Here is a 15,295-nt window from a genome sequence, read left to right as displayed (position 1 = left end):
TGAAACATGGTGTGGAGGAGAAATGCAGTTTTATGGGAATAAATAATAGAATCTTAACTAGGGGGTCAGGGAAGGCTTCCCCAAGGAAGTGACACTGGAGCTGTAATCTGAGATATTGAGCTGAACAGCTTAAGTACTAACAACTTAAGTGAACGTAAAAAGACAGTCCAGGCCAGGCGCGGTGGCTCAAGCCTATAATCCCAGCACTTGGGGAGGCTGAGGCGGGTAGATCACGAGGTCAAGAGATCAAGACCATCCTGGTCAACATGGTGAAACCCCGTCTCTACTAAAAATACAAAAAATTAACTGGGCATGGTGGCGCATGCCTGTAATCCCAGCTACTCAGGAGGCTGAGGCAGGAGAATTGCCTGAACCCAGGAGGCGGAGGTTGCGGTGAGCCGAGGTCGCGCCATTGCACTCCAGCCTGGGTAATAAGAGCAAAACTCCATCTCAAAAAAAAAAAAAAAAAAAGTTCAGGCAACAGCAAGACCAGTGGCAGGCCTTGAAAAAGCATGATGAGTTACTGCTACCTCTCAAGAGCAAAGGCAGGAGTAGCAAGAGATGAGACAGGGAATCAGAAAACCACTGGACTAAACTAAGCCAGGTTTGGGGGCTGGAGAAGGGGTGGGAGGAGGGTGGATATGATCAGATTACCGTTTTCAGATTATCCTGACTACATTGAAGAAACAAGGTGAAAAGAAATCCAAATGGTTTTGAGTAGACCAGAAAGTATAGACCACTGTAGTCCAGAAAAGAGACAACTGTATCTTGAATTGAAGTAATATAAATGGAGACAGTCAGATAAATGGTCAGTACCTGATAACAAACTGGACATGGGAGGGAGAGAAGGAGGTATCATCAGTGCATTCCAGATTTCTGGACTCCGCAACTGAAAGGACAATAATGTTATGTGCAGACATGAGAAACACTGGGACAAACCCAAGTGTGAGTGGAGGTGGGCAGGTTTTGAGGGGCTGCTTCCTCTCCTGCCTCTAGCATAATCACTTTGTTTCCTTTCTATCACAACAAGACTTCTCAACCTCCCATTCTGTGGTCCAATAACAGTGACACATCCACTGCCTCTCATATGCATAGTGCTTAAGAATAAAGCCATTGCCCACGCAGGTCCTTCCACTTGGAATTTCCTTCTTGTATTAGTCCATTTTCACAGTGCTATAAAGCACTGCCTGAGACTGGGTAATTTATAAGGGAAAGAGGTTTAATTGGCCCAGGGGAGCCTCAGGAAAGTTACAGTCATGGTGGAAGGGGAAGGGGAAGCAAGGACCTTCTTCACAAGGTGGAAGGAAAGAGAAGTGACGAGCGGGGTGTAGAGCCCCTTATTAAACCATCAGATCTCATGAGAACTCATTCACTATCACAAGAACAGCTTGGGGGAAACCACTCCCATGATTCGATTATCTTCACCTGATTTGTCCCTTGACATGTGGGGATTAGGAGTCTTGCAATTCAGGATAAGAATTGGGTGGGGACACAAAGCGGAACCATATCACTTCCTCACTAGTTAATTCCTTTTTATTTTCTAAAATCCCAGCTGAGACATCCAAGTAACCTTTTCTATCCCAGTAGTTTTATACTCATGCCAATCTCAACTTGAAATTTTCTCTTTTTGTGCTTTTGTGCAGTAGACTCAAAGTTCCTCAGAATCAGGAAATGGAACTTGTGTTCATATTTGCATCCCTGGTGCTAGCACAGGGTTTGACATATACCTGATGTTCCACAACTCTCTTTTCATTATGGATAAAGAAAAATGGGTATGGATCAATGTTATAACTTCCTCAGAGTTACTGAACTCAGGTCAACTTGCTCGAAGGAGTCACAGCACTGACCTCACACTCTATTTCCTGTGTCTGCCATATTGACATTAGCTAAGGGCTGGAAATGTTGCTGTCTATTGTTGGGGTGCTTATTAGTCACAGATATGAAGAATGGCTTGAGCCATTTCCTGGGAATCAGGAAAATGGGAATTGTGAACTGCAATTCTGCTGTTAACTTGTGAAACCTGTACCAATTAGAGACTCCAGAAAAGCTTGAATGAGGATATTTGGCAAATGGGAGACAGAGAGCCATGGCTTCCTGAAGCAAATCATGTGTCTCTTTGCACTTGCGAAACCAGATTGGTAGGGAAGAGGATAAACAGTGTCATTGTGATGGAGTCCGGGCACTGGCCAATCAAGCTCCTTCAAACAACTTCACTGGCATCAACATGCCATGGAGAGGCCCTGGCAGCATTATTTCTTGGGAATTAAGAGATGCAGAGTTTGAAGGGGCCTGTTCCATGGAAACCACATTATGAAATCCCACCAGTGGTGCTGCTGGGACCACAGAGGGTCAAGATTTTTCCTTCTGTTTTTCATGACAGCAGTTTAAACCCAGGGATTTTTCCTTTTATACCCAGAAATATTTTTCTTTTTCATTTTTTTTAATCTGAAAACACTAAATGTTTCTTCACATTTGTATCTAGAAATGCCTATGTGCTCAACCATTATGAAAAAGTAAAATTTTTTTCTCCAAGTTATCAAAGTATGCTTTTCAAAAATCAAAAACATAGTTCTTGTACAAATATATAACAAGCATATATTCAAGATGTATTTAACTCATTAGTGAGGAGACAGGCAAGATAATTTTGCTCATTAATGAGGAGATAGGCAAGAGGAAAAGCTGGTTCAAAGGCAGATGCAAAAAACCGATGTAGCTGTAGCTAGCAGGGGAGAACTGCTGAGCAAGATAGCTGAGTTAGGTACAAAATTAGATACCGATTTTTATTGGTCTGGTTCCACCAACCAATAAAACCGTCTTCAGAATTGTCTTCTCTGCTGGACTCAAAACATTTTCACCTCTACTAGGCAAAAACCATTTGTACTCTATCATTTTCTACATGTCAACATCTAACTTGACCACATCTGTGCCCCACTTGATAGTAAATAACCAGTTACATTTTCATAGAGTCAGATAGGTCTCTTTAAACATTAAAAGGATATATAATTTTCATGTTGCCTGCTTTCCAAGTTTTGAATACATTTTCTTAATTAAAAAATCACATGGGGACATGACATACCCATTGATATTCCAACATACCCAAAGTATGTTTCAGGTGACAAAGGGAGATGAAGTTACAGGGGAAAGAAGAAAACATGGACCCTGGCTCCAGAGATTGCTTTTAAAAAAAATCTTCTAACTGATTGTGGAGATTTTTCCTGTCAAGAAAACAATAAGCCCTCCCTTGGGATTCTGACTGCAGGTCTCTTGCTGATGGGGAGCTGAATGATGCCATTCTTCACATATCCCAGCTGCTTGTTAAGCTCTATAGATTACAAGGGGATTTCATCACTTGGCTGGTCCTTCTATTCATTACATTTTACTTCTTTCATTTATTTGTGTCCCAGGCACTGTTTTAGGTGTTAGAGATCTAACAGAATAAAGACATATGGCTTCCACCCTCATGGAATTTACATTCTGGTAGAGACTGTGACAAGTAAAAAAAATAAAGTAAACAAATACACAGAATCATCATGAATTGTGAGACTGCCATCATTCTGTGATGAAAGCAGTAAGAGGGGTCTGCTTTGAATAAATTGGTCACTGTGACCTTTATGAAGAGGCAGCATTTACACAGGACCTGAGGCATGAGAAGGTGTCAGTCACGTGCAGAACAAGGAGGATGTTCCAGGCATTTGGAACCATAAGTGAGTGTGAAAGAAGGAAACAAGGAAGACAGTAACATAAGCAAAGACCAGAAAGGCGGACCGAGGCAAGATCATGAAAGTCTCCACAGGTCACAGCAAGAAATTTTGAATTTGTTATAAAAGAAACAGAAAGCCATTAAAGGGTCTTGTGCAGTGTAGCACCTCAGTTTGTATTTAAAATGATCAATTATGGCTGCATTTAAAATGATCATCCATGGAAAATGAATTCGATGGCAGGGCTGAAAATAGGAAGCATCCATTTGGTAGTTGACTGCGGTAGCCTATACAAGATATGATAAGGTCAGATCAATGTGATAACTGTAGAGATTATGAACCGTAGGTGGTTTTGAGATGTATTTTGGAAGTAGGATCACAGTAGGCCTTGCTATTGGATGTGGAACATGTGAAAAAAGGATTCAGAAATCTCCTGGGTTTATGTAACCAATGCATAATAGTACTATTCACTAAGTGGGTAAGATGGTGATTTGGGGAATGGAGGTGGCAGAATTGAGATGATTTAGGCAGGGAGTAATCAAGGTTCCATTCTGGATTTATGAAGTTTTCAAGATTGAATGGATTTTGACACAGCCAGGTGGAGATTTCAAGTAAGTAATTGGATACGAGCCCGAAGCTCAATGAAGAGATCTAGGCTTGAGGTATCAGTTGAGAGTCTCAGAACATAGACGACATGTAAGACTCTGATAATAGATGAAATCCCAAAGGTAAACATGCAAATAGCCAAGAGGTTCCAAATCTGAGAGACTTGCGTTAAATATGCAAAAAGTAAATTAATAGTACCGAAAGTTCAACATTTCCATGTCTTTCTTAACTTTTACTGAAACTGTCCAACCATGTTGTGATTTAGTCTAGTCTTTTGCAGAACATCCTTAGTGACTGTGGTAACTCTCATGTGCATGTTATTAGATGCAATGACTGTCAGGAGATTCCAACTGTGCATATTTTGAAAGTGCTATCCATCTCCTACTCAGTATCACTGAATTCCCAAGAGAATAACACAGAAATAATATTTTCCTTCTCAGTGGGCTTCCAAACACTTTCTGGTACCCTCTTTCTTGTCTACCAAGAGCTCTCCTGAGAAAAAGGAGGTAGGAAGTGCGAGGATATCAGGCAGCAGTGGAGGGAAAATGTTACCTCTTCTTCTTCAAGTAGAATGAGCCGAACCACAACAATATGAATTGCATTGCCAATACTTGGGTTATGGAACAACCCAGTGACCTAGGGTCAGAAAGAGAAAACCATTAGGCCCACATAAAGAAATGATAAATAAATACCAGAGTAGAAAATAGCATTGTAATGCACATAAAATAAATGTTTTCTTATAGGTCAGACATGTTTGGTGGTGTGCTAAGAGTGAAATATGCCCACAGCTCATTCCACATTACAGTTTTTAAAGACAATCTTTCAGGGTGATTCCTTGGCTGTGTGTTTGAGGGATTAACATTTTTCTTTTCTTAACTCAGGCCACAGTATTCTCCTCTTTTATTATCAGTTACTCAGGCAAATGCCTTTTCCCATCTCAACAGAACTAGCACCCTCTTGAAGGCAGAAAACATCAGTAATGCAAAGAGGAAGCTCAGAATTAGGAGTCATTAACTTTATTCCAATTCTATTTCTAACTACTTTGAGGAAATTATGTTCTACTTCTTTGCCTCAGTTTACTCCTTGGTTTACTAACATAAACCAATGAGACAAAGCCACACTGAAAGGATTGAGTCACTTGTAAATACCTATCGGAAATATGTAACTAATAAATTATGACATATTCCCAGGATACCCATTTTTAAGGGAAAGAATAATTTATCCTGAATTTTCATCCATATTCATCCTTAGGCAGGTGCTAGATTCACATATATATTTATAAAAAATAACTTAAAAGAACCAAAAAAGGCATTTCTTATTTGTTTGTGTAAGCATTTCTAATGACATCTATCCACCAGCTGCCCCACCCCCACGTAGTCAGGCATACCATGTTCATGATGGTGAGGATGTAGGACTCCACATTCTCACTCCCATGGTATTCAATCATCTTTGTGTCAGCTACCACCAGCGTCTCCACCCATCTCTCCTTGCTGATAGAACGCCGAGAGAGGCTTCTGCTTGGCAAGTTGTGCCTCTCCCACTTCTCCCGCCATAGCTCTTGCTTCTGGGAGATGTTAACACTGTCTAAACAGTAAACAGAAGACAATGGTCTAACACTGTATATGTCTCATATATTATCTACTTATATTTGTAAAGATGCAAGGACATAAGCTTAATTTACATTTAAAAATATAAACGCAATGTTTTTATATGCATGGCTGAAATAGATCAATTTAAATGACTATGACCAAGAGAAATTTGAATCTTACAGAGAAATTCCAACTATGTATATTTTGGAAATGTTATCCATCTTCTGCTCAGTATCACTGAATTCCCAAGAGAATAACACAGAAATAATGTTTTCCTTCTCAATGGGCTTCCAAACACTTTCTGGTACCCTCTTGCTTGTCTTCCAAGAGCTCTCCTGAGAAAATGAAAGTAGGAAGTACGAGGATATAAGGCAGAAAAGTGGAGGGTAAATGTTACAGAGAGGTTTAAAAAGTACTTTATAAAAATGTTTGTTACCTACTACATTAAAGTATGTCTTCCACTATCGAAAAGACAACCAACAATGGGAACTTTCTCTTTCTTCTCCTCCTTTAATTATTCAGTGCCTACTGAGTGCAAGACAATAGACCTGGCTTTTAAATGTTTATCCTCATGAACGGGTTGTTTATTCCACTGTTTATCCTCATGAATGACTGAGGTGGAAACTGATGCTCAAAGTGGCTGGTTAAATAACTTTCCCAAAGTTGGGCAGCCTATCAGTAAAAGATCCAGTAGTTTCTATGCCAGCATTTAAAAAATATATACCACACTGTCTCCTATAGAGTCAACATGTATAAGCTGAAATTGCAGAAGGTTCCAGGCATTACACTTGAAGAAGGCACGGAAAGAGGTGGGAAAGATCCAAAGAAGGGCAGCGAAAATTATCAAGATTTTACTATGAAAATCTTGATAATTTTAGTATTAAAAGGATTTTAGTATGAAAAGGATTTGATATATGTGGGTTATGGTTTGGAAGACAAAATCTAGAGAGGCTATAGAATTATAAAGAAAGTCAGACAGATAGCTACATAGAATCATTCTTTAAAATCCCAGAATACTGTAAGTAGGGAGCACATTCTAAATTGAAAGAGGTCTGTTTAAAACCAAAACTAGTGAAAAGCTACTTCACACATCAGGGAGCAAGTACTTAACCCAAGTGGAGAGCAAGTGTAAAAAGTTCCAGAGGGCTCAGAATGGCTTAGGGTGCAGAGAAAAGAGGGACTGACCAGACGAGAGAAAAGAAAGATGCTGGGGCTGATACAGGGGCAGCATCTGGGTCTTTGAAGATTCCTATCAGGATCACAGTCACAAACACCTGCCTCTCCCTCATCTGCACCCTGGGCCCCTGGCAGGGGCAGAACATCGAAGCAGAGTGGCAAACTTCATGTCCTTTTCCTAATCTCTGGTAATGGCCATCCAGTCTGAACTTGAATACCTTCAGCAGGAGGGGACACTCAACAACTCACAGGGCATCTTGTTCTGTTGGGAAATTCTCAACTGCACTGAGCTGAAACCTGCCTGTCTGTCATTCCTCCTCGTTAGTTCTAGTCCTGTTCTCTGAAGCATCTGAAACTATACCCGATCTGAGGCCCTGCCTCAGACTATGAGTGGGGACAGCTAGCACCATATCCTTCCCATTCCCCTGGTGCTCTCTGGGCCATGGAGTTGTGTATACGGTTGGTGTGTAACCCTTCCTGGTTCCTCAGTTTCACTGTCCATATAAAGTTAGAACACATTCAGCAATATTGACAAAAGAAATGAAACTTCATCATAGATCTAAATAAATTCAAACTTTAGCATTGTGAGTTTTGCTTCAAAATAATAATGCTGTACATTATAACACTTTTGCGAAATAATCTGGGATTATGTAAACTTTGGAGGGAAGTCTTCTGAAGGTTTAAAAATGGGGAGGTGGTTAACCCCTCATCTGCACTAGAACCATTTTCTGGTTTCCTTCTCCAGTCACTTTGCCTGGGGAAGCATGAATTCCCTAAGAAATGTCAAGATTTTACCAATGGTTTCTAACTTTCTGACCCCCTCCTCCCTTTCCTGATCAGCCTTTGGTCCCTTTTTTAATTTCATGGGAATGTTTTCAAACCACTATCTGCTTTCAGATGTCTCTGTGTAAGCCAAGCAGCCAGCCACTTTTGAGCCCACGTAGGCTGGTGTTTTCTCAAAGGGCCATTACAGGTTGGGCTGAGTACAGGAATCCTGTCAACATAGATTCAGTTCTGTCTTTCTTTCAGGCCCCTCCCATCTTGCTGGGTGGGATCAGGTCTGCCTTAACCAGGAGACTGCTCCCTGCTGCCCTGATCTTGTGTGTGAGTGTGAGTGGCAGGCAGTTTTCTCACCCAGTGCCCTCACCAAGCCCTTGAGGTCTTGGTCCTTCTTCTCCCTTGGCCCCTGCAGCCTCGGCCTCCCTCCCCTGGGTGCCAGTCCCCTCACAGAGCCCCAGCTCACCTCAGCAGGCAAAGACTGCCCAGCACAGCCCTTCATTAAAGCAGAACACTGTGCGCCTGGCTGCAGCCTCTGTCCCCACCCTCAGATGTCTACGGTTAGGTGCTAGTAGGAAGCTGTCATGGGTGAGAAGCATGTAGAAAAAAGTAGTTTCTCTGCTTCCCTTAGTCCTGTATTTCTCTACTTACTTCTTTATTCTCCCCCTTTTTACCTTTTATCTCTCAGTGTTGAAAAAGAGAGTTGCTGAGCACTGAATGTTTGCATCCCACCCAGACGCAGATGTGGAAGCCCTAATCCCCAGAGTAATGGTATTTGGAGGTGAGGCCTTTAGGTGGTAGTTAGGCTTAGATGAGCTTGTGACAGCAGAGCCCCCATCACGGGATTAGTGTCCTTATAAGAAAAGGAAGAGACATCAGTGCCCTCTTTTTCTCTCTGAGAGAGACACAGACAGATGGGGACACAGCAAGCAGATATTTACATCTCTCTCTTGCTATAGGTATCTATCAAGAGATATCTATATCAAGAGGTATATAGATAAACTTATGTATTGGTAGGCATATAGATATGTCTCTCTATATAGATAGATATATAAATACATCTCTTGATATAGATATCGCTCCATATAGATGTATATTGAGGCAGAGAGCTGTATATATCTTCTTGCTGTGTCCTCATCTGTCTCTCTCTCTGAGAGAATGAGAGGGCTCTCATATATATATGTGTATATATATATATATACACACACACATATAATATACATATATAAATGTATACATATATATACATATATACGCACACACATATATATATATGGAGAGAGAATACATTCTCTCTATATAGCTGGATAGAGAGATATCTATATCTAGCTATATAGAGAGCTACATTCTATATAGCTATATATATATAGCCATGTATATATATATATGTATAATATATATAGCTATATATAGAGGGAGCTATATAGAGAGATGCATTCCTCTCAGATATATATATAGTATAGAGAGATACATTCTATATGTATGTCTATATGTATGTCATACATACATATCTATATGTAGATAGATATAGATATAGATATAGATATAGATATAGATATAGATATAGATATAGATATACATAGAGATATATAGAGAGTGAGAGGGAGAGAGATCTTGCACTTGGACTTCCAGTCTCTAGAATTGTGAGAAATAAATTTCTGCTGTTTAGGACATCCAGTCTACAGCATTTTTTTATAGCAGCCTGAGCTATCTAAGACACGAGTTTTTTTTTTGAAAGACATCTTTAAAGTTCAAGTTACTTTCATTTTTCTAGCAAATAGGTAGTTACTCAGTAGTAAACATTCATATAGGAGGAAATGTGGAAATGAGAGATGGGGTCTTGTAAAGGCATATATATATATATATACGCATATATATTTTAAATTTTCAACAAAACCTACATTAAGCACTTATTAAAGTTCAGGTTCTATACGAAGCACATAGCTCATTTAAGTGTGCCAACAAATCTAAGAGGTAAGCCCTCTTATGATTATTATTGTATGGATGAAGAACTTTAGGTTGAAAAAGATTAGGTAATTTCCCCAGAGTCACATAGTAAACAACAGATTCAGCCATCTGTCTGATTTCACTACAGCAACAACAAACATTTATACAATAGATTCCCTGAGCAAGGCCCAAGTTACTCTCCTGAATAGAGACAAAAAGTATGTGACATGATTCTTGACTTTATGCAACAACCAATCTACTTAATGAGACATGAACATAAGAAAAATTATCATCATTGGGTTTCAAGTAATTCCCAAACAGAGATATCAGTTCTATTGTAGATAGTGCCGGGAGCTTTGCAGATGTGGTAGGATCTGAACTGGGCCTTAACAGAACTGAGCTGGGGGAGAGGTCTGTATATATGTGAGCTGACTCTACAGAATTCTAGTGAAATCTCAGATTTGGCGGAAGAAATGTTTCTACTAAGCAATTTCAGAAAATATGAGAAACCAACCCTACACATTTATCTCCAAAGCTGATGACAAAGCCAGCTAGTTCTTTGGGTCAAGTAAGGGCTGATGATTCTGGAAGGCTCCTTTCGCTATTTCCCACCGTACACACACACTCTGTTTAGACACCCCTCTTCTCCACCGGCATAGCTTCTGGCCACACCTCATCACTTTTTTGTTTTTCTGAGATGGTATCTCATTCTGTCGCCCAGGCTGGAGTGCAACAGCATAATCTCAGCTCACTGCAATCTCCGCCTCCCGGGTTCAAGAAATTCTCCTGCCTCAGCCTTCTGAGTAGCTCGGATTACAGGTGCTTGCCACCGTGCACAGCTAATTTTTGTATTTTTAGTAGAAACAGGGTTTCACCATCTTGGCCAAACTGGTCTTAAACTTCTGACCTCATGATCTACTTGTCTTGGCCTCTCAAAGGGCTGGGATTACAGGAGTGAGCCACTGCCCCAGGCCTGGAGTATTTTTTATATTGCTATAATTTCCTGTTACTTAAGGGGCTCTCTAATTAGGATTTAAACAACTAAAGGGCTAGAAAAACATCTCCTTTGGCCTTTGTTCTGATCCCAACACCATACCTGGCAAAAGTGTCACCCAGTAAAAACCAAATGCGCAAGCAAAGAACTGAAGATGAATCAGAACCAATGTATGAACCACACATAAGTAAGAACAGCAAGGGTTGTCAATTTTTCCATTTGGTGACTTTTTTCAGTTAAGGAATTCTCCACACTGAGACCATGAAGTGTTTGTTTCAAGCAGAGAAATCCAGCCAAATGGGCAGTTTAAGTAAGAAAAACTTCCAGCACTGTGAGAGGACAGAAGACTGACTTTCCTAACTGGAAGCTAATGGAGTGAAGATGTCTGTCCAGCATTGGCTTAGGTGTCCAGGATACCTGAGCACTAACAGAGCAGAAGTCCTAGAGGATCCCTGGAAAATGAAATTTGCAGAGTACTTTTTCCATCCCAAAATACTGCAGGCAGCTTTTCACAAAGCTCTATTTAGGGATTTTGCAGGTAGCAGAAGTCCCTAAATAGGGACAGCTAAATAGAGATCACCCACTGCTGATCTCTGAGTCAGCGTTCACTTCAGCCACTCATGGATCATGCCTTGAAGAAGCCACACGGAAGAGCCTGGAGTAATACTAGGAAGCAAAGAAAGTGAACACAGACAGTGGAAGGCTCTGGAAATTACAGTTTCCAGTACATTCAGGAGTGATTTTTAACATGCCAGTAGCTTCCAGTGTCAGCAATGAGGCTGCCTCTTCTACTTAGAAAATTGCCCAAGGCTTTGCCTCCAGCCCAACCTTTCCCACATCTGGATTTTCTCCTACACCCTTATATCAGATTTCCAACAGAGAAGGAGTATTTCTGTCCAGCCCATGTGAGTTGACCAGTAAATGGAAGTTGGCCACTAATTACTACTGCCTTATTTGAGGTCCAGTTTCCCCCAAGATGACCTTCTCAAGTGGATCTTCTCCAGCCCACAGTCTGAGGCTTCCAGACAAGTGAGATTCAGTACCCTAACTCCCTCCCACCTTCCTGTCACCACCTCTGCAAGGTTCCCAAAACATGACACCTGGGCAACAATGGAGACACTAACAGCCACCTGAGATCTGGTCCCTGTCAAGAGCCCAGCTGGTGCTAAACACTCTTGAATTTGATCATTTATTTTCATTCTCACAATAAAATCATGTAGCAAATTTTATTGCCATTTTTAAATGAGAAAGCTGAGACACAGAGAGATGATAGGCTTTATTCAAAGTTTTGTAGCCAGTAGACAGTAGGAACAGCATTTTAGCTGGGTTAGTGTGAATCTTATTTAACTTAGTGGCATGGAGATGGGGAAGGGGTTTCTGGGATCACCTGCCTAGAAATTTCAGTGTGAGGAATGGAAAGGATCAACTCAAAAAAAAAATCATCTATAGAAGAAGTTGGACCCAAAATTAGCTGCGTCCTGTCCTCCAGGTCCCACCAGTCATAAGCAATGCATGAAGGACATTTGTCTGGGAGTGCAGTAGGAGGGAGGTGACTTTTTGATACTAGAATTCTGGAGATAATGTCCTGCTTCTTTATATAACTCAGACAAGTGCTACTCAGTGAAGATGTTCTAGACCCCGTGTTGAGGGCTGGAGAGATGATACCATGAAAAAAGAAGGAAAGCATTTTAACACTAATAGGTCCTATCCAGGCCCACTGTTGATAGCTGCTCACCCCTCGTGCCTGCTGGCCTGGGCTAATCCACCTGTGACCTTGGACAAATATTCCTATCTCTTCCTCTGTCTAATGAAGAAACTGAATTGAATTCCTATTTTTTTTAAGAGCCATGGAACCTTTCCTTCATACAAAGATGACACAAAAAGTAAGGAAAAGAATGAACCCTAAAGCTGCTGGCTTATGGGGTGTGGTGAGTGGCTCTGAAGGGGATTCCACATGGTGTATCTTTAAAAGACCAGATGACACCATCTTTGGGGTCTTCCAGCTCTAGTGTTGTCTGAGTTGGGCAAACACACCTTTCCACTGCCAAGGCATAATTGTGAGCAATCTGCTGCTCCGCACACTTGCACCCAGACCCTCTTCTTGGCAGGTCATAATGGCCTTCCCCAGCAGAGTTGAATACCACTGCAGGTGCGCTTCCATTAGCAACAATGGCTGAGCAGCGCAAGGGGCCCATCTCTCCAAGCCAGCTTTGGGTAGATTTGAAGGTTCTCAGTAGGAGGCTCATTTTCACTCCACAGAAAGTTTACCTCATTCATTGTGAACAAAAAGTATTTTTTTTACATTTAAGTAATAGACTGTTAATGTCTCAAAACTGGCCACTGTTGACGTACAAACAGCTGTCTTTAAAGAAACAAGGGAAGCAACCTGAGTCTAAGTGTAGGAAACTGCTAGATCCCCGAAACAAGTACTTCCCAGCTTAAGGGTATGGACAAAAAGTATAAGCACCTTAAAAAAAAAAAGAGAAAAAAGAAATGTATTCCCAAAGGCTGGATGGCCCTGCCCAACACTGCACTCACTTTATTCAAAAAGGAAGATGGAAATGCTAGATCATTTGGGACACACGACTCTTTCCCAAAATACCAACATAATTTCATCAAGTACACTTAAAAGGAATAATTCAAGATCCTTCCAGAGAGTCAATAATCTGAATGAGTCGAGAATTTTTAGGACAATTACATCCATCATTATTTTGTTAATTATCTATTTAATACTTGTAATGCAAAGTAATTCCACTGATTTGAGGTCTAACCCCACATGCTTTTTTCCATTCCAAACTCTGATAGAAATGTGCTGATGCATTTCTCACAATGAAGACCAGATGTGGAGGAGGCTGCTGGGGGCAGAAAGAAGATAAACAAAAGATGAAGTAATCAACGAAGTGGATAATGAGTCCCAGCATGCTTAAATCTCGATAGAACTCTGCTGACACATTTCACTTAGCTTAGTGACTGAGGATTGAGGAGTAACTCAGGGAATTTTACATTTCACCCAAACATCCGTAAAACATTTCTTATAGTCTCTATGTCCTCAGTGGTGAGCTGGCCATTGCTGCAAGTGTTCAAAAAGAGTTTACTCCTGCAGTTACATTTCATGGAGAGTATGGAGTTTCTACCAGCCTATAAAAGACTGGGACATATTGTTTACAAAGCTCTCTAGACGATGAGTCCTACTTTGTTTTCAGAGCTTCCATTAATACCTAGTGTTCTGAGGAACATCACTGGAAAAAACACAGGGATTAAGGGATACTACCTCAGGAAGGGAGCGAGATTCAATAAATACTAAAGTCTTGTCATATTATAAGCCTGTCATTCTGTGATGATCTATATGGAAATGAATGGGAACAAAGTCTAATCCAGGAGCCACAGAGTGGGAACAGAATGCTTTCTTCTTAGGGTTCTCCCTGGTCTTAAGGACTGTTTACATCTTGCTGGACCAGAAATACTGTTAGTTAAATAGAGCCACTAGGGAAGCAGGGGAGACATGGAAGATAGGTCTCTTGGAAAACGGAATTATCTTCCACCTGTGGAAAGATGTGATAGAACAGCAGGGAGCCATGCTAGCATTTACTGAGGGCTGTTCCTAAGCTTCAGCAGGACCTTCCAAAGACAAGACATGCTGGAACTCCATGTCTACCTCCTTATACATCCTGGTAGCACTTTTAGAGATTACTCACTAAGAGACCTACAAGCATAGTATGTGCTTAATAAACACAGCACGAACTGCTTGAGAGGCTTTTCTTAACATTCATATCAACCTAAGGTAAATTATTGACCTAAGAAGAAAAAAATTAATTAGTGCTGTCTAAATAGATGTAGGCTATCTTAAGGTGAGCCCTCTCTGTGTCTTTACTGCATTGGCACAGGCCCTTTTCTGTTGTTTGTATCAAGTCCTTAAAACTTACCAGGTCAAATACTGAATATGCCTGAGGCAATTTGTGCCTTCCTGTATGATGACTGTGTTAGACTGCCAATTGCCCTCAATATTTGTTCTTCTCCTCTTCCTTTTTAATTTTTTTTTCTGCGTGCATGGCTTCCTAGAATATAGATGAAATTTCCCAGCCTCCCTTGCAGCTAAATTCTGTTTGATAAGACACCAGGGGAAGAGCTACATGAAACTTTCAGAACCTAAAGGGAAGGCAGAGGCCCTTCTCTTCCTTTTCGTCCTTCCTGGCCTGGATGTAGATGGTTTCAACAAAGTGAATGCCAGAAGAAGATGGAATAATATAGAAGACAGACAATAGAAGGAGCCTGTGCTCCTGACTGTGGAGATAAAACATGGGATGTTTTATTTCCAAATTTCATTTATATGTGAGAAAAGTAAAAGTATTTTTTCAACTTGAATAAAAGAAGGCTGTTTTATCTGTTTTGTTCACTCCTTTTACTCCCAGCATTTAGAATAGTTCCTTATACTCAGTAACAATATTTTAAATAAATCAATCTTATGTGGGGTCACCCCCACATAATCTGTCACCCAAAACCATATTATC

The 15,295-nt window shown here is 40.7% G+C and overlaps 1 protein-coding gene across 6 annotated transcripts in view; it reads right to left on the bottom strand.

The window, feature by feature from the left end:
* Positions 1-15,295, bottom strand: part of ADAMTS12 (ADAM metallopeptidase with thrombospondin type 1 motif 12) — a 390,838-nt gene that overhangs the window by 143,562 nt on the left and 231,981 nt on the right. For all 6 annotated transcript variants that reach the window (XM_078365627.1, XM_035291707.3, XM_078365626.1 and 3 more), the window contains 2 exons: positions 5,692-5,888; positions 4,857-4,940 (listed from right to left, as the gene is read on the bottom strand). In XM_078365627.1, the coding sequence (XP_078221753.1) occupies positions 4,857-4,940; positions 5,692-5,888 (281 nt within the window). The remainder of the gene's footprint in view (positions 1-4,856; positions 4,941-5,691; positions 5,889-15,295) is intronic.

Source organism: Callithrix jacchus, chromosome 2, assembly GCF_049354715.1.
Source record: "Callithrix jacchus isolate 240 chromosome 2, calJac240_pri, whole genome shotgun sequence".
NCBI lineage: Eukaryota > Metazoa > Chordata > Mammalia > Primates > Cebidae > Callithrix > Callithrix jacchus.
Note: the sequence above shows the minus strand (reverse complement) of the source record. Positions and strands in the feature narration are given on the sequence as shown.